At 40.7% G+C, this 19,384-nt stretch overlaps 1 protein-coding gene across 5 annotated transcripts in view; it reads left to right on the top strand.

Annotated features, from left to right (window-relative positions):
• Positions 1–19,035, top strand: part of LOC127434579 (trichohyalin-like) — a 69,175-nt gene extending 50,140 nt beyond the window's left edge. For 3 of the 5 annotated variants that reach the window (XM_051687398.1, XM_051687400.1, XM_051687401.1), the window contains 12 exons: positions 920–958; positions 2,712–3,459; positions 3,860–3,976; positions 5,072–8,812; positions 9,925–10,072; positions 10,265–10,370; positions 10,486–10,645; positions 10,835–10,942; positions 11,035–11,121; positions 11,553–11,718; positions 13,228–13,304; positions 17,789–19,035. In XM_051687398.1, coding sequence (XP_051543358.1) covers positions 920–958; positions 2,712–3,459; positions 3,860–3,976; positions 5,072–8,812; positions 9,925–10,072; positions 10,265–10,370; positions 10,486–10,645; positions 10,835–10,942; positions 11,035–11,121; positions 11,553–11,718; positions 13,228–13,304; positions 17,789–17,860 — 5,569 coding nt within the window. In that variant the 3' untranslated portion in view covers positions 17,861–19,035. Of the gene's footprint in view, positions 1–919; positions 959–2,711; positions 3,460–3,859; positions 3,977–5,071; positions 8,813–9,924; positions 10,073–10,264; positions 10,371–10,485; positions 10,646–10,834; positions 10,943–11,034; positions 11,122–11,552; positions 11,719–13,227; positions 13,305–13,484; positions 13,552–17,788 lie in introns of all 5 variants that reach the window. The other 2 variants (XR_007896062.1, XM_051687399.1) reach the window with 2 other exon arrangements.
• The last annotated feature ends 349 nt before the right edge of the window (positions 19,036–19,384 follow it).

Raw genomic sequence — 19,384 nt, 5'->3', positions numbered from 1 at the left:
TCATAACAACATTGGTTCAACCAATGGTGTGAGTTTTTGTTTGACCAAAGGGAGATGAGGGGGGATGTATTTAAAAACTCATTTGAAAACTATCATTATTTTTGCAGTTCTATTTGGTGCTGCTAGTGGTGCATAAATTACACACTTCACATTTTAAGATTCAAAACACAAAATGCAAAGGTAATCGTAATTAGTATCAAACATTTTCAAACAGGACTGGCTTTCCATAAAACATTTGATTACATCAACACTTCTGTTGTATAATGTCAGCTTCCATTTTTCCTCTCCCTAAATTCATTTAAATGACTTTTAAATGGTTCCTCAAAAGCATCAACTCCTTTCTCTTTTTTTTTTTTGTGGGGGGCAGTGGGGATTTTTTCCCCTTTCACCCAATTTGGAATGCCCAATTCCCAATGCGCTTTAAGTCCTTGTGGTCGCGTAGTGATTCCCCTCAATCGTGGTGGCGGAGGACGAATCTCAGTTGCCTCCACGTCTGAGACTGTCAATCCGCACATCTTATCACATGGCTTGTTGAGTGCGTTGCCACGGAGACCTAGCGCGTGTGGAGACTTCACACCATCCACCGCGGCATCCACGCTCAACTCACCACGTGTCCCACCGAAAACGAACCACATTATAGCGACCACGAGGAGGTTACCCCATGTGACTCTACCCTCCCTAGCAACCAGGCCAATTTGGTTGCTTAGGAGACCTGGCTGGAGTCACTCAGCACGCCCTGGTATTCGAACTAGCAAACTCCAGGGGTGGTAGCCAGCGTCTTTTACCACTGAGCTACCCAGGCTCCCTGCATCAACTCCTTTCTTATTTTTATTGTTATTCTTTTTTTTAATCAGTTCCTAACTTGTCTGTATCATCTTTCTTTTCTTGCATTTTTCCTGCTCTGTCCCTGCATCCGCAGGAAAAACGTATCTCTGAAACTTTCAGTTCTTATGCCCAGGTTGGCATTTCCTGTTCTTATTCTAACCTGTGTGTGTGTTTGCTGTTATGTCAGAGTGGCACCTCAGTTATGTGGTTTCGTGATGTACTGGCTTCTGTCATGTCAGTAATGCCTGTGCTCGTTTGCTTGTGTCATGCAGACGTTTGTGATTGGTTAATGGTGATGTAACCTCACTGGCGACACTCTCTTGAATGTAAGATTGATAGATGGAGAGAGACAGAGATGGAATCTAGCAGCATTCTCATTGTAAGCACGGTTATTTTGGGCGTGCTACATCGCTGTGCGTTTGATCGTGGGGAGGAGGTTACACACTGTATGCATGGTAATCATTTTTGTTGGTTTTAATAGTTTGTAGAAGAGACTGGTGAGGTTTGGGGCACTGGTTGAGTTTGGTCTGTATACTAAAGCAATAAGCCACAAGAGGTTTTAGCGATTTCACCATGGTCATGTTGTGTCAGAATGTTGTTTACAATGGTAAAGGTGCTTTTAATACCTTCAAACATTTAACACATTAACACCAACAAACAATATCACAATGCATGACCTTTCATTATTTTGCTATTGCTGTTTTTTCTTTTAAGTTGGAAATTAGTGTAATTATTATTATTTTTATATTACATTATTATATTATATTATATTATATTACAGTTTGCAATTGTTAAATTAAAGTGAAATCGGAACGCTTTGCATTTACTATTGAAAGCCTTGCTTATATTTTTGTGGGAGTTTGCCGCAAACCACCCCAGACGGCACGCATGTCAGAGTGCATCAGAAGCGGTTCATCTTCATACACTCTTCAAAAAGTGCTCACATAATGCAATAACACGTAAAATGAGTCACAAAAGCGCAGCGTTCATGGCATTTCCATATTAGCTTAAAATACCCTTTTTGTAAATTATCACATTAAAAAAATGCGCCGGCACTCCTGCCAACAAGACAAATAAATGGGTTAGAATGTTCGTTTTGATGCGTCCAGTCAGTGGCGGTTCTAGCTTGTATGGCGCCCTTTGCGAAACCCGCTTCAACACGCCCCCAAAGTTGTTGACGGGGGGGGGGGGTGTTGTATGGTGCCTTGGGCGAAACCAGCTTCAACACGCCCCCAAAGTTGTTGACCGAGGGGGGGGTGGGTGTCTGTGTGGGTACCTCGTGCCGCCCCCCCGGAAGATGCCGCCGCGCCCCCGCAAGATGCTGCCCTGGGCACCTGCACATGTCGCCCATCCCTAAATCCGATACTGTGTCCAGTGTGTACTGCCTCGAGCCATATAGACAGGGTGTAAGCCTAACTGTAGTCGGACGTAAGCAATGTAGCAACTTGCAGCTTTAATATAGAATGTGTGAGTATGGGTGTTTGTATATAAGCTATTTTACAGTGGCTTCAAACAAGACTCATTCAATCAGATTCTAAAGCTATAATCTGTCATCTGTTAATCTGTTTTATAAAACTGATTGGATGTTCACAACTCACCAGTTTCTCTCCCTAACTTGTTACCATGTTACGCCACCTCCTTCAGTAAAGGAGATTAAAAAATAGCATTGCATCAGTGGCTGGTTTTAGAACGTGCTGTCCAGCATGCACAGACATACAAGTGTTTACAGTCACTTCTGACAGCAGTTGAATGCCATGCGGTGACCAGATAGTTTCCTCACTCTGTTAACCATTAATCAACCAACCTGTCTTCAGTAGTTTAGGTATGAGTGGATTTAGACAACTGTAACACATTTCTCTTCTGTAAAAAATCTTCTGTCTTCTCAGTTCTCTTCCAGAGGAGCAAAGCAGATCAAATGTTGAACAAAATTTCATCCAGCCCTCTCCAAACTCTTTACAACTCTCTAACAGCTCTGGAGTTGAAGCCAAAAGGTCACATGAGAACATCACAGACCCTATTTCTCCCCCTGAGCAATGCAAGAGTCACATCTCCAAGCGAGAGGGACGGTCAAAAACCTTCGATTGGGCCGAGTTTCGCCCAGGACAGGAAAATGAGAGTAAACGACCCTCAAGGAAGAGGGCAGATACTTCAGTCATTACCTCCACGTCACCTCCCTCCTCCATCTCCTCAGCTGCTTCCTCTCCCATCTCTAGTTCCTCCTCTCCTCTGACATCCTCCTCCATTACTATCAACAGCCATACTGACAAATTGCCACAACAAGATGAAGAAGAATTGGTGCAGAATTCTATGTGCCAGGAACACCATCTTCAGACCACACCTACCTCGACTACGTCTGAACCCCCTTCAAAGCTCCCCTATAAAGTGCCACAAGAACAGGTGAGAATAGATGGAGACCAACCCAGAGACATGCAGGAGGTCGATGGTCATCAAGTGGACCGCAGAAACTCTGACGTCCAAGTAGAGATTGAGCAGAGGTGGCATCAGGTGGAGACCACGCCCCTAAGAGAGGAAAAGCAGGTGCCAATCACTGGTAGCTCCACCCCTAACACCTCAAATGCACCTGTTGGAGAGAGGCTCCTCCCACAAGAGCTTACCACCATACTAGAAAAGGAGGTTGGTAGCTTCGTTGACATGAACCAAGTGAAAGGACCTTAAAGGGATGGTTTACCTGAAAAACAAAATGTTTGGAAGAATGTTAGCTTCAGCCACCGTTCACTATCATTGCATCTTTTTTCATTCAATGAAAGTGTAAGAAAAGAAGCAAGGAATTAAGTCATATGTGTTTGGACTAATGTGGGGGTGAGTAATTGATTTAATTTACATATTTGGATGAACTACCCCTTTAAAACCTCACTGCAAAGGTATGATTATAGATAGCACTGACCTGCCAACCTTACGTTACCAATGATAACATTCTTGTGTTTAAATTGTTCTTCGATATTAATTGACCAGTTCTGAAATATTTTCTCGTATTAATAACAATGTATTAAGTTCCTCTGATGTTGTTTCACAGTTGGGTCAAGCACAAAGGGAGCTGGCCAGACTCCAACAACAGAACAGCGTTCTACAGGAACAACTTCAGGATTCTCATGGGAGAGAGCTGAATGCCCGAGAAGGATACATACTACAGGTAAAAAATCGGGGAAAAAATCAGCATAATACGGAATTGGTTCGTTTTCTTAAACCTTGGTCAGAAACGTTGAAAATCAAAGTCTTCTGTAGATTTGTGGCTCTTGCTTTTTGATTTCTGTACTAATATATTTTTGAGTGTTAATGGAAATTTCAGCATGACTAACTGTTCTGCAGTGTCTTTCTTTCCCTGGGCTCTGACTGGTTTTGGTAAAAATGCTTGTAACAAAACAACAAATTCTCCAAAGATAAGAAATGTAAAAATCGGACAAGCTTTCGGCTGTGCTTTTCTACTCCTTGTGTGTTGAGGCATGTTTTTTTGTTATCTTTGTCATCTTTTGTTTCTTTCATTACATCATTTTGAGTGGTGGTACCTTTGTTTTGGTAATTATTTTATGTTCTTCAGTTCCTTTAGTTTCTATCTAACAACCTGGTCTGTTGTTACTCCATTTGTTCCTTCTTTCTAATTCTCCTGAAGGGATAGTTCACCCAAAAAAGAAAATTTTCATGATTTACTCACCGTCATAGTGCTCCAGACCCATATGGCTTTCTTTCTTCTTTGGAACTCAAAGAGACATTTTGAAAAATGTTGACGCTGCACTTTTTTCCATGCAATGAAAGTGAACGAGGACTAAAGCTGTCAGTCCCTAACATTCTGCCTAAAATCTCATATATTTGTTCAACAAAAGAAAGAAATTCATACCGGTTTGGGACAATACTTGGGTAAGTACATGATGACAGAATTTTCATTTTGGCCAAACTAACACTTTAATTTCCCTATTGTTTTTCTGTCTGCACAAAGGCATTGTGTTTGCATTTCATAGTTTCACAGCCTCTTTTGATCACTCATCATTCCCTTTTTAATTGTGTCGTTCACATTTTTCCTTCATTTTTTTGCACTTCCATCATTTTGTTCATCTTTGATGTCACCTTCCAAAAGCACAGTGGAAAGTTTATGTACATAACTGCAAAAATGAATCTCTCAACATTCCTGGATTCCCCAGCCACAGCCCAGAAGATGTTAAGCATCATGTATGTGGCCGTAAAAGAGAAGATTTCATTTTACTAATTGCACTTTCCTCTTAATATCTTAAAGAGTGACACAACCTCTACAAAGCTTTCGTCTGATGCAGCTTCGACCTTGGTTCACCGAGCACCATTGAAGCGCCTCAACAAGCTAAACCAAGATCTAAAGACTGAGCTAGATTCCCAGCGACGGAGGCAGGATAAGGCCCATCAAAAAGTTAACAGCTTAAGACGTAGCTATAGTGAAGCACAAGATATAATCGGCCACCATGAGGCTGAGATCGAAACCTTGGAGGAAAAGCTGACAGTTGCTATGAAGGAGATTGTAGCGAGTGAGCAGGCAGTGGCCCGAATGCGTAGTGAGCTGAAAATAGAACGAGTTCGCTGTCACGAGCGCGAGGAGGAGTGGACTCGAAATGAGGGGACTTTGCGCACACAGTTACGAGAAAGTGAGGAACGTCTTCAGCAAGTAGAAGCCAGTCTTCTAGAGAAGAGCCAGGAGTTGAGAAAGCTAGAACAACAGCAAGCTTTGCAGAAGGACCAGCACCGTGAGGTGCAAAGACTACAGGAGAGACTCACTGAGGCCACAGGACATCTGATTTCAATGGAGGAGGCTCAGAGTCTGAGAGAGGAACGAGAGAGGAAAGAGCAGCGATGCCTGGAGGAAAAACATGAGCGGGAGCGGCAGGGATTAACCCGGAGGTTGGCCGAGTCCGAAGAGAGGAGGCAAGAAATAGAGGAGCAGCTGCAAGAGATGCAGGAACAGGTGGAGGCACTGCTGAGAGGGAGTGGTGGGCTGGAAAGTGTGCGACTCAGAGAGGAGGTGCACCGTCTTCAACTGGAGTTGGAGGCACAGATTGATATGTCGGAAATGTTACGTGAGAACGTGAAGAGACTGGAGGAGGAACGTGACCAACTTATGTACCGCTGTCAGGAACTCCTTAATCAGATTGCTGAGGCTGACCAGGAGGTAGGGAAACATCAGGCACATTTAATGACAGTGGAAACAGACTATCATTCTCTTGAGAGCTCATATGAGCATGTCTCCGAAGAATTTGCTAGGATAAGTCAGGTGCTACAAGAGAAGGAAGAGGAAGTGAAGCAGACAAAGGAGATGTATGAGCAGCTAATAAGACAAAAAGAGCAGGACTTGAGTGAGGCCCTCATTAAAATGGGTGCCTTGGGTAGTAGTCTAGAAGAAACAGAACTTTACTTGCAGCAAAAAGAGGAACTTCTTTCTAAAATGGAGCATTACTATCCAGGGCTGGTAGAGTCCCGTAGAGCAGAACAGGAGTTGCAGGCAAAATTAGTGGTTGCAGAGGACAGGATTGCTGAGTTGGAAGAACACCTTAACGCCTTGCGACTCGGATATACTGATCTCGGGATGAGACGTTGCCGCTCACAGGAAGACGTGCTAGATGGTTTGAAGGAGATGCAACTGGATGTCTCATCATCCTCAAGTTCCTCCCAACTTTCGCTTGCTAGAAGTAGCTCGGAGACAGAAATGTCCTTGGTAAAGAGGCAGAGGATTCGCTTTTCCACCATTCAGTGCCAATCATATCACCAGTCAGACAAGTTTCAGTCAGAAAATACATCTTTGGATCTGACGCAAGATCTGAGCCTGGACCATATGCATGACATAATCCTGTCCCGAGATAGCAGTGTAGGCAGTGTAAGTTCATTCCAACAGTGCAAAGAACCAGAGAAGTTCATTTCCATCATACATGCTCTGGAAGCCAAGCTGTTGGCCACCGAGGAGAAGCTCAGGCACCTCACAGAGAAGATTCGGGAACAGCCTGATTGTTCAGAGTTGCAGGAACATACGAGCACTAGATCTACCATGGAAGACGGGATGACTAAAACCTGTGAGGAATTACCAATGGATGAACCCAATCAGGAATCCCTCAACACAACTTTTGTTGAGCTAGACAGTCGAGTCTTAAGTGACAAATATGAGAAAGCCTTGGCATTGGTTGAGTCTTGCACAGTAAGAATTCGAGAAATTCTCAGCAGTCAGAATGACACCAGCACTGCTAAATCTCTCATTTGCACTCTTGCAGAAGTGGAACAATGTCTGGTTTGTGCCACCATGCACCTGAGGCAATGCAGCATGTCCTATGAGGAGTGTCAGACTTCTGAGGTCCCAGATATGGGTTCGAAGTCACTGAAGGAAAGTATAGAGCGCTTTGCCAGAATGTTGTCTTTTGAGGCTGAAGTTCTGGAGAGGATGGGCTTCTCCCTGCAGGAGATGAACTCTGATATTATGTCAGCACTCAACTCCATTCACAAGGATGCAGAAAACATAAAAAAGAGCTGTGATGGTGGTCTCTCAATCGTTTACGCTGATATACTTACTAGGAAACTTATGCTGGAGACTATGTTCTTAGCAGAAGTGAACAAGACAAGTGCTAATTCAGGTAAACTAGCAAATAGCCCCTTTTTGCAGGATGTCATTAAGAATGCCTGTATTAGTGCAGAGCTTGCGTATTCGCTTCAGAAACTAACAATGAATTTCCAGGACAAATTTGATGAGCTTCAAAGGGACTTGGTCAAGGCAAATGAGGCATTGAAGCAAAGGGACGTGGCTCTGAAAGATGCTGTTAACACATCAAAGCATGCTCACATTGAAAGCATGACTGCAAGTAATAGTAGTGAAGGATGTTGCACTGACGTCACACATCCTGAACTTGCCCCCTATATGGAGCAGATTGAGATGAAAGAGGCTCAGAGTTTAGCGGCAGAGATTGTACACCGACACTTATTGGACAGTGCTGAATCTGAATCACATCTGCAAATGGGCTGGGACAATCTCATTGCTGAGCTCAAGAAGCAAGCCAAAGCCCTCCGTAGTCTCTCTCGGGAGATTGAGAGGATACGTGAGGACGGAGAAACTAGGTCACTCTCTGCACTTGCTGAAGCCATCCAGACAAGCTCATGGCACAGCGACTCTAGAATTCTAACATGCAGTTCAGTTTGCATGCGAGAAGCACTGATGCAGGCACAGGTTGCGTATGTTGCTTGCAGGTTGAGAGCTGGTCACACAAGAGAACTGTCTCTTTGCCAAGTCACCAGCCAGAACATGGCGGCACTGGTCCAGGAACACACTGAGAAGGTTGCAGCCATCCAAAAGCACTACCAGAGCTGTTTAGAGAAAGAACATCTCAGCTTCATTGAGACTATCAGCTCCTTGCAGGAGGAGAACGACATGCTACGAGGAGAACTAACATATAAGCTGAGGGAGCTGCAGGAGCAAAGGCAGAACCTGATCCAGTTGGAAGAGGCATTTGAAAAGGACAAAAAGGAGCTGAAGAGCAGGCACGCTGACGAGATGGGCAGGGCAGAGCAGGAGAAGATAGCTCGAGAGATGGACCTAATGGATCGTGTTGCTACCAGCCAACGTCGGCTGGAGGCCCTGCTGCTGGAAATGGGAGACTCTGAGCTGAGGCACAAGGAGCATGTCGGAAAACTGGAGCAGGAATTTCAGGGCAAGCTCCAGCAATTAGAACACGCCAACAGAGAGGAGCTTCATAAGCTCCAAGAATGCTACAGTCAGACCATCTGCTCACTGGAAGAGAGGAGCAATAGATTCGAGAAAAAAGATGAGGCTGGTGCCACGTTAAACACAGTATGTCCTATGGAGGATGGAGATGGATCTGGTCAGGTAGTGTGCAGGGATTCAGAGTCCCTGCTGAGAGTCCAGGAGCTGGAGATGCAGCTGAGCAGTATGAGAGAGGAGATGGAACAGAAACCGCTGGAAGGAGATCTGACCAGCCTGAAGGAGAAGTACCAGAGAGACCTGGACAGCCTCAAGGTTTAACCTTACACCTTTAAATTTAATGTCACACCTGTTAACCTCCAGGACGGCTCTTTGTAGGATCCTCAGTAGTGCATTTGCTGATAGTTTGGGTTGCAGTGGTTTTAGTTGATTTAAAACAAATTATAATCCCACCTATTGATTTTAAGTATTTGTATAATTGTTGATTTTGCCAGATTACAGCAGATATGTATTGGCTGTTTTAAGTCAAAAGATTTATTGATTTTGTGCATTCTGGATCATTCTTTGCTGGTATGACCACTGCAATCCTGTAGCCTCATCACCATGATGCTTTCTCATTTCCCCAAACCCTATGCTGAAGTACTTATTAGCAGTCTTTAGATTACACAAAGTTTTCATGAGTACCACCATGATTCCAGACACACACAGTCCTGAAACAAATAGCTTTGTTTGAATCTCTGTCTTCTGCATTGGTGTGAGTGTTTGAATGCATTAATTTGATGCTCTAGTTAACCCCTATCATTCACGCTGCTTTTCCATTATCCCCTGTGCTGTCTGTCATCTCTCACACCTCATGAGCAAAGGCTGAAATGACAAACAGGGTTATTCATGTTTTTATCTTTGGTGCCACCCAACCCTGTTCGCCATTTCTGCGGTCTCGGATATGTGCAAACATCGAAGTTGGCAAAAGTTAGCATGTATGTATAGAGAGGCTGGGTAAAAATATAGATTTTCTGATCAGTTGTGATCTTGCTTTGATTATATTAATATATTATTAAAATACCAGTGATCAGTTTGTTAATGTGTACCTTTTTTCAGTGGATTTGTGAACAGTTTTTAAAATGAACACCCACCAATTGCTAAATACAAGTAAAAATGTGCTTTGGTGAGTAAATAAACTGCCATTTTACCCTCATGAAGACATAATATTTTAGTAATGCATGTGTCATTGACAAATGACACTGTAACTAAAATGTACATCATTGAATCAAATCAAATTCAAATCGAATCAAGACCTTGAATCAGTTCGAACTGAGAACTTCAAATCAGCATTTAATTGAATCAGGAAATCAGTGTCAATATCCAGCCCTAGTAATGCTAAGCTTCTCCTGTTTGTTGAGTTTACGTATTTTTGATGTGGATCACAGGCGACATGCGAGCGTGGATTTGCAGCGATGGAGGAGACTCATCAGAAGGTGATCGAAGACATTCAGAGGCAGCACCAGCGAGAGATCCAGAAACTTCTAGAGGAGAAAGAAAGACTGCTGGAGGAGGAAACCAATGCTACTATCGCTGGTAATGAAAGCATAGCTGTATATAAGATCATACGATTAACACTTTATAATATCTTTTGTAAATATCTCATTAATGAGGAGTACCCTTATCATTGCTTAATGTGTATTAAGAATATTTATCTGACGTCTGTGTGATATCTGCTGGAAGATGGTTTGATGGCATTATTGATTACTGATCTGTTTATGTGTGCAGCAATTGAAGCCATGAAAAACGCTCATCGAGAGGAACTGGAGAAAACACAGCGGGCACAAATGAGCGGTGTGAGTCCAGACATCCAGGAACTGCGCAGACAGTATGAGTGAGTGGATGTGTAGAAGATTACTATAACCGCACACATCACTCTTGTTTCTTCTTCAGTTTGTTTCTATGTTCAAATATCTAATTGTTTAAGTGTGTATATATCCTATATGTAGAGAGGAGCTGCAGTCTATCCATCGTGAGCTGGAGGTTTTATCCGAGCAGTATTCCCAAAAGTGTTTAGAGAACGCACATCTGGCTCAAGCCCTGGAGGCAGAGAGACAAGCGTTGGGGCAATGCCAGAGAGAGAACCACAAACTACACACACACAACCAGGTAAACCAGCACACACACAACATACACACAAATATGTTGCTATCTAAATGGAGACGCCCACTTTACTTGCTTTGTTCTTTAATCATAACCAGTAAAGGATTTTTAGATTTGAATTAAAACATTAAGACAACTTAGACATTAGGTTCCTACCATGACATAAATGCAAACGTTTGTGTGTTTGTTTTAAAGGAACTAAATCATCGTCTGAATGAAGAAATCACTCGAATGCGCTCCTGCGTCAGTGGAGACAAAGCAACTTTCTCGCTGACTCAGGGCAAAGACATCTATGAACTGGAGGTACTGTACTTGCAACACAATCTCCGGTATCTGAATTATCATAAATTCCAACACACACAAACATACTAACTGTAAATGTTTGTTTGCTGCAGGTTTTGTTGCGTGTGAAGGAGTCAGAGATACAGTACCTCAAACAGGAAATAAACTCTCTAAAAGACGAGCTGCAGTCAGTACTTCGGGTAATTTATATACACACGCGCGCACACACACACACACACATGAATTCTCTTTAGTGTTTAAAGTCAACCAGAAATCAAAATTGACCCTTTTTACTTTATTACACATTCTTCATCTTAATGTCCTTGATTCATCTGCACAGTATTTAGAAGAAGAACAATGTTTGTCTTCGTAACTTGCTCCAACTCTGAAACGACTTTTCGTTTTTGTCCGACATCCCCTCCAACAACCGCTTTTCTTTATCCAATAAATTCCTGATGGATAAAATCAAGTCCTGCTCCATTTTTTTTTTCTTATGAATGTTTCATTTGGAAATTCATCACATTGACACAAATTTCGACACACTAGGTTGTGACTTCTGTTTCATGTTAACTTTAAGAAGTCTGATCATGCTAGTGTGTTTTGATACCTGAGATTTGTGTGTGTGTTGCAGGATAAGAAGTATGCATCAGATAAATACAAAGACATTTACACGGAGCTGAGCATTGTGAAAGCTAAAGCTGATTGTGACATCATCAAGCTGAGAGAGAAACTACTGGCTGCTACAGAAGCGCTCGGTGAATTAGACACTGAGGGAGGAGCCGTTACCGCAGGATACGGTGAGACTTTTAAAGTCGGAATGAAATCAAACTGACCCTTTTACTTTTTTGAGACATGTTCGTTAGTGGCAGTTATTAAAAAAAAAAAATTTATCCGATACTGCGCTTATGTACTGTTACTCAAAAACCGATACCATCTGACATACAAATGTCATTATGTAAACATTCAGCCCACATATTAAAATCACGTCATGTCCTAGTGAGATTATTGAACTGCAAAAGCTGTGATTTAATGAGATAAATATATAGTTTGCATGTGTGCAGACAGTGTTGTGCTGACGCCGAATGCTCATACCTTTTTAAAGCTTCTTGTGATGAGGAGGAGGGCGTGACCGGGCCGTGAGGGTGCACGGCCGGCACTGAGTCACCTAATCAGCTAGGAGGGGGATAAAGATGAGCCGGGGGCGCCAGTTCGGGAGAGAGAGAGAGACGCACGTGGCCGCGCTGTCTGTGTTCATTTATGTCATTAAAGTTATGTTCTGCCAGTTCCCGCCTCCTCCTTGCCCATCCTGAACCCGTTACACTTCGGTATGGGCAAGTTCCAAAAATTAAGTATCGGTACACATAGTCGTTCTCAAAAAAATGGTATCGGGACATTCTTAAAAAAAGATGTCTGTTTTTGCAATCTTTCATCAAAATGTAATAACTCTCTCCGCCATACAGTCTATAGGTTAATGTTATCCAATAGCTAAACAGCCATTACGCCTTTATAAAATCTTGCCAAAAATAAATGCAGTAATTTAATGCCGATTAATGTTAAAGGAATATTCCGGGTTCAATGCAAGTTAAGAATGCTGTTGATAGAGCTGAACTTGTATTGAACCCGGAATATTCCTTTAATGTAATTAGGCATTTGTGCTAAATGATATTACGTGGTTCATTACAGTTCTGAAGTGAAGTGTCCACTGAGTGGTGCTAAAAGAGAGTTACATTTTCTCCTAAACAGACGAGGTTTTTAAGGTTTATGCTCTATCAACCTGAATACCAACCTCCCTACCCTAAACCTTAAACCTAAACCTAACCGATTGTGTTAGAAAAGCATATGTGAGATGAAAAAGTAACCACGTCATTTTGTGATTCTTCTATGACACTTTCGGTTCACGTGTCGACTCGCGTGCTCTTCAGGACTCGTACCCCGGTCCTTTACATCACAAGTGCAATGCTCTATCAGTTGAGCTGCCGCACTCGCACTCGAACAAGCTTGTAAATGTAGTTGGTTATGTAATGCAAACGTTAATGTAAGACACGCACTATAGTGGAAGTGTTTAGATGTCATAAGATAGCATTGTGAGGAACAGGCCGAAAACTAAGTGTTTATTAACTGATAATCTGCCATTTTACTTATGCATTGTGTGAAAGTGAATAAAAGTCATTGTTATAGGAAACTGTCTCGATACGTACGAGCCATGTAGAAATCGGTTGCAAAAATGTAGGTATAGTAACGTGATTCTGAGACCAGATTGTGTGTCTGTATAGGCATGAGCTGAAGTGTATTTGTGTTTGTTGCAGACATCATGAAGTCGAAGAGTAACCCAGATTTCCTGAAAAAAGAAAAGTCCAGACAGTTACGCGGGGTCAGGTCAAAGGTGAGAATTGAGAGAGTGTGTCTATATGTGTCATGCATACTTTGTCATTTTCAACTGTTGATTGTCGATTTACGTGCACAGTTACATTGGTTGTGTATGTTTATGTGCTGTGGTGTGTATGGAAACTGTACACTTGTGTTTGCGTGCATTTGTCCTCACACGTATATATTACCCTGTCAGGCAGAGTGAAGGGTTGGTTGGGGGTAGCTGACCGCTGTGACCCCGTCTGGTTCAACAGGTGAAGCAGGTATATAGAGAGATTGAATCCTGCATGTTTGAAACTCACCTGCAACTTAACCTGGTTCTGGCAGGTCGACACATAATAAGCACCGATCGTTTTGACCTGAAGATTATGTGTTCTTACTGTTTTCATGTTGATTGCATCCCCCTTCATGTGACGTTTGTGAGTCTTTCTTTAGCCCTATTCTGACAACATTGTTTCTCAGGGTGACGTCTGCAAAAGAATAAACCTCGTGCATTTGAATAGCAATTAAAGGGATAGTTCACTCAAAAGTGAAAATGATGGCAGAATTTCATCTCACCCTCATGTTGTTCCAAACCCTTATGACTTTCTTTCTTCTGTGGAACACAAAAAGAGATTTTAGGCAGAATGTCAGCCTCAGTCCCCATTCACTTTCATTGCATGGGAAAGAGCAGCATCAACATTCTTCAGAAATGTCGCCTCTCGTGTTACACAGAGGAAAGTAAGCCACTTAGCTGCTGCCAAAAAAAATCTTTAAAATGCATTTTTGGCCAATTCGTCTTTGTAAGATGTTGACTCAGATGGAAAGTGAACTGCCTCACAGCTCCGTTAGATAATTTGGTAAGTAAATAATTTTGAATGAAAACACTGATATTTCCACTTCCGACTGAAACGAAATGCAGACTAGCACCTGCAAATGCTGGAATGAACTCACGTCCCCATACAAATCAATACTGTCTGAATATGGCGTTGTGTTTGTGGTTTTTTACGTTTCTTATGAGTTAAAGTGTGATTCCTGTCTATTACGTAACTTAAAGGGATATTTAAGTATTTTAAAGCATGTTTCTTGGGCAACTTTGATCTGCTCAAGTCCAAGATTTTGGGTATTTGTCCTCAAATTTAAATAACATGTTTGTGCACCTCAAAATCTTGCCAAATGTTTTATAATTTAACGAAATGAGGAAATGAAGTACCATGTGTCGCATTGAAGTGCTGTTTACTTCTTGAAGACAATGGGACTGATCTAATAGTGTCATAATAACGAAACTCAACACCAGCGTGTGTTCAGTTCAGTACCGGTTTCATTGCACAGTGAAACAGCTGTGAACAACAGATGTACAAACAATGACGGGTTGACATGGATATAAAACATTTAGAAGAAAGCCAAAATCAATATACAAAGACAGTTAACTTCAGTTTTACTGAATCCTCCCATGTTCACATTACTCAGAATTTAATGCAACCAAGGGAACATAAATGTACTTCGTTACTTAGTTGAAAAAAAACTTTAAAATAAGTGCATTGGGATAACACAAATATTATTAGTTTGGTTTAATGAAACTGGGCAGAGGATTTCTAGTTGCCAATTCAATACAAGTTAAAGGAATAGTTCACCCAAAAATGAAAATCTGCTGATAATTTACTCACCCTCAGGCCATCCAAGATGCATCTGAGTTTCTGTCTTCATCAAAGCAGAATTTAAGACTTTTAGGATTTCTTTTCAGGCCTCCTCCTTTAAACAATGCAAGTGAATGTCCTCCATTTATTGACGGTTCAAAATGCATATTTAGGGTGCATCAAAATAATCCACACGACTCCAGTCGACAAATAAAGTTCTTCTGAACCCAAACGTTTGATTATTTTAGAAACAAAACAATACTTATATACTTTTTAACTACAAATGTTCACTTCTGTACATCTCTGTGACGTGCGCTCATGAGAGGGATGACGTAAGCTCGTTGGTAAAGTCACGTGTCACGTGGAGGAGGAGTCAGGAAGTGTGTCATTGATTAAATTGTTTTTATTATTATTTGGAAATGATTTTTTTTTATTTTAGATTGTTTTAAAATTGTTTTGGACTGTTTTGGTTTGTGAACGGTGCTTGGTCTGTGCTCTGTGCAAGTTTCTCTTGTAAACAATGACGCACTTCCTGACTCCTCCTCCACGTGACACATGACCTTACCAACGAGCTTACGTCATCCCTCTCATGAGCGCACGTCACAGAGATGTACAGAAGCGAACATTTGTAGGATTATTTTTATGCACCCTAAATATGCATTTTGGACCGTCAAAAAATGGAGGACATTCACTTGCATTGTTTAAAGGAGGAGGCCTGAAAAGAAATCCTAAAATTCTTAAATTCTGCTTTGATGAAGACAGAAACTCAGATGCATCTTGGAAGGCCTGAGGGTGAGTAAATGATCAGCAGATTTTCATTTTTGGGTGAACTAATCCTTTAAGCTCAATCGACAGCATTTGAGGCATGATGTTGATTACCACAAAAATTCATTTCGTCCCTCCTTTTCTTTAAAAAAAGCAAAAATCAAGGTTACAGTGAGGTACTTACAATGGAAGGTTTAAATTCTGTTAAAAGTTGTTTAATTGTCATTTTTACAGTCGTTTTAGGATTTTAGGCTTTGTTGACATTGCATCATCATGGCAAAGAAGTTGTAAAATTGGCTACAACTTTGCACAGATGCGGTTAGTAAGTGATTTGATCACACTAAAATCATGTTAACACACATATGGTTTGTCATGTGGCTATTCTTTTGAAGCAGTGAGTATTTTATCATTTATTTCATAAATTGGCCTCCATTCACTTCTATTGTAAGCGCCTCACTGTAACAGATTTTGTTTTTAAGAAAATGAGGGACAAGTCCAAATAAATGTTTGTGGTAATCAACATTATGCCGTAAATGCTGTCAATTGAGCTCAACTTGTATTGAACCCGGAATATTCCTTTAAGTAGCTGTGGCTCAGAATAATTAAGGAACAGCTGAGTATTTCAGTAACTGAGACTTCTGTTTAACTTGTTACATTTTAACTTAAGTGAATTAAGGTAACGAGTTTGCACAATTCAATTAAGTAAAATGAACAGTTTTTGTTTGTTTGTTTGTTCTTGTTTTAAATAAATAGGCTTTTGGAGTAAAACTCCCAAATATCCCTTTAAGCAATGTGCATGCTTTCACAGCTGAATGTTGTGAACCTGTACAGATCTGACCTTTGAATAAGGTCATCAGGTCCAAGTTCAAAGAAGATGACGCTTGACCCCTCACTAAGCCCCGCCCCCTTGGTTACTGTTGCTTACTCTTTACAGATCTTCACATTAATGGGATATTTGTGATTTTGTGCTCAAAGTGGTAAAAACTGCTTGTATATTCTTTGTGGGCTGGAATGAAGTGTGGCATTGCAAAGCAATTTTCGCTAAATTGCTAAATTAAACAATAACTTGATGAAAAACTGTGAAGATAATTGTGTCAAAATATTGAGCTTGAGGTGTGAATGTCGACTAATAGACCTGCTGCTGTCTAGTATGTTGTTAATATTAATCAAACAACAAGAAAACCAATCACTGCTCTCTTATATATGCTCAGATAATTACTTGATAACTGGAATCAGTGTTTACTCAATTTAGTTAGTGTATTGTTGTAGAAATTGGTATTGATAATTGCCAAATTTCTTTTACATGTAACAACATTTTATAACTGAAATATACCCAAATTAATCAGAAGAGAATTGTGATTTCTGTATTGATACCCAGCCCTATAGTGCCTAGTGCTAAATCTTTATAAGTGTTTATTTCAGGATTAATTTTAAAATATAGGTTCTTTATCAGCATGTATGGTTCCATGAAGAACCTTTAACATCCAAGGAACCTTGCAATTGCACAAAAGGTTCTTTGTAGTGGAAAAAGTATTTTTTATTTTTTTTTCTCCCCAATTTGGAACGGCCAATTCCCAATGCGCTCTAAGTCCTCTTGGTGGCGTAGTGACCCGCCTCAATCCGGGTGGCGGAGGACGAATCTCAGTTTCCTCCGCGTCTGAGACCGTCAATCCATGAGCGCGTTACCGCGGAGACGTAGCGCGTGTGGAGGCTTCACGCTATTCTCCGCGGCATCCGCGTACAACTCACCACACGCCCCACCGATAGCGAGAACCACATTATAGCGACCACGAGGAGGTTACCCCATTTGGCTCTACCCTCCCTAGCAACCGGGCCAATTTGGTTGCTTAGGAGACCTGGCTGGAGTCACTCAGAACACCCTGGATTCAAACTCGCGACTCTAGGTGTGGTAGTCAGCGTCAATACTCGCTGAACTACCCAGACCCCCTTGAAAAAGTTTTTTTTTTAAATGTTTCTTCACTGAAAAGTTTCTTTGGGGAATCAAAACATTTTCTTCTATGGCATTGCTGTGAAAACCCCTTTTTGGAACCTTTATTTTACGATTTTTTCTGGTTTTTTCATTGTTCTCTATCACTCTCATTCTATCTCTCTGTTTCAGAGTTTGAAAGAGGGATTGACAGTCCAGGAGCGAATGAAACTGTTCGAATCGAAAGACTCCAGGAAGATATAACATGTCTCTCGTGCATCTTTCTTTCTTTCTGTTGTTCCCATTTGTATTCTAAATGTATGTATTTCTTGATTAAGATCTTGCTTAGACAAAAGCAGGGTAAAGAATTAAAAGAAGTCTTTCTTTTTGGTGTTTTAAAGGAGTTTTGTGTGAATTAAGGCATTGCAATGTTTCAATATTTACACAGACCATTATTTTTTGCCAACCTTCAACTCTAATGAACCTCATTTTGTTATGTTTTCTTTGGTCTCTATGAATATTATGAGCAAGTTAATGCTTCTCACCACCAGTATACATTGACACTTAAAACACTGCTTATAAAGAATGCTAAATGTGTATGTGTGTTTTTCTTGGAAAACTGATTGCTGTTCTGGTCTATTTTGGTGACATTTGCATGATTTTTTGAGAGATAATTGTCAAAAGAGTGATGTTATTTTGCCAATGATATTGTAAATATGAGTAAAGTTGGTTGTGTGCACAAGTGATGATGCTTTTCAGACTTTATAGTACTTTATTAAGACGAAATGATTTAGTTTATATAAGCTGGGTAATTTGAGAAAACAGTGTGTGAGTGTTTTGTAGAGTGTATATTTGACTGTCAAAGAGTTTTTGGGTGATTTGTAGAATGTGCTGAAATCATTTACTTGAGGGGAATCAAATTGCTGTTTTAATTGCTTTTGTTTTGCTTCCATGTATGAAATCTAGAGCAACCAAACTTGATATCTACTGTCAGTCTTGCGGCATAAAATGTTTGTTTGGCTACTGATATTGAGCTTAGTAATTACATTTGAACAGAGGAATTTTTATACTGTGGAATTGTTTGTAGTTTGTTTAATACTGGCCTTTGCATGAATATGAAGCACTTTGACAAAGTCACAATAATATATTTACGTGCTCTGATTTTGAAACATGTGATTCCATATTCCTTCTGTTCCAGAATTCCGAACATATTGAACACACAACAGAGAAAACTAACTGTATAATATTCAATACTTGCTTTGTAAATACAGTATTTGGTTTTAGAGAAAATATCTTTATCCTGTTCTCTCGGTCTACTAGAGAAAATTCTTTATATCCATCTATATACAGTATGTCTACATTCAATTGCCTATCAATATGAATATTTTTATTTTGATGTGTGTGAATGTGATCTGTAATAAAAATGTTTTTTGAACCTATTCTGCTTGATAAAAGTAGTTGGTCTTTTTTTTTTTTTTTTTTTTTTTATAAAATCAACCTGTGGTCAGATCAGTCGTATAAATATTAGTTCTTAAAATCTTGCAATGCTGCAAAAGAAGAAAAAAATGAATGAAATATTTCGGGGTTACCTCAGGTTGTAAAAGCAAACAAAAATGTGTGGACAGACATGTATGCTAAATGTTTCACACAATATGTGTGCAAACCTATTACTCCTGATTTACCCCCTATTAAAAATGGAACATTCCATAAAAGTAACATCCAGGAAGTAACATCATTTTTACAGCCTGATGGGAAGACAGGTTGGTAAATATCCTATTCCATTTTCTC

The sequence above is a fragment of the Myxocyprinus asiaticus genome, chromosome 44, assembly GCF_019703515.2.
Source record: "Myxocyprinus asiaticus isolate MX2 ecotype Aquarium Trade chromosome 44, UBuf_Myxa_2, whole genome shotgun sequence".
Taxonomy (NCBI): domain Eukaryota; kingdom Metazoa; phylum Chordata; class Actinopteri; order Cypriniformes; family Catostomidae; genus Myxocyprinus; species Myxocyprinus asiaticus.
The sequence above is the reverse complement of the archived record's forward strand: the minus strand, read 5'-3'. Positions and strand labels throughout refer to the sequence as shown.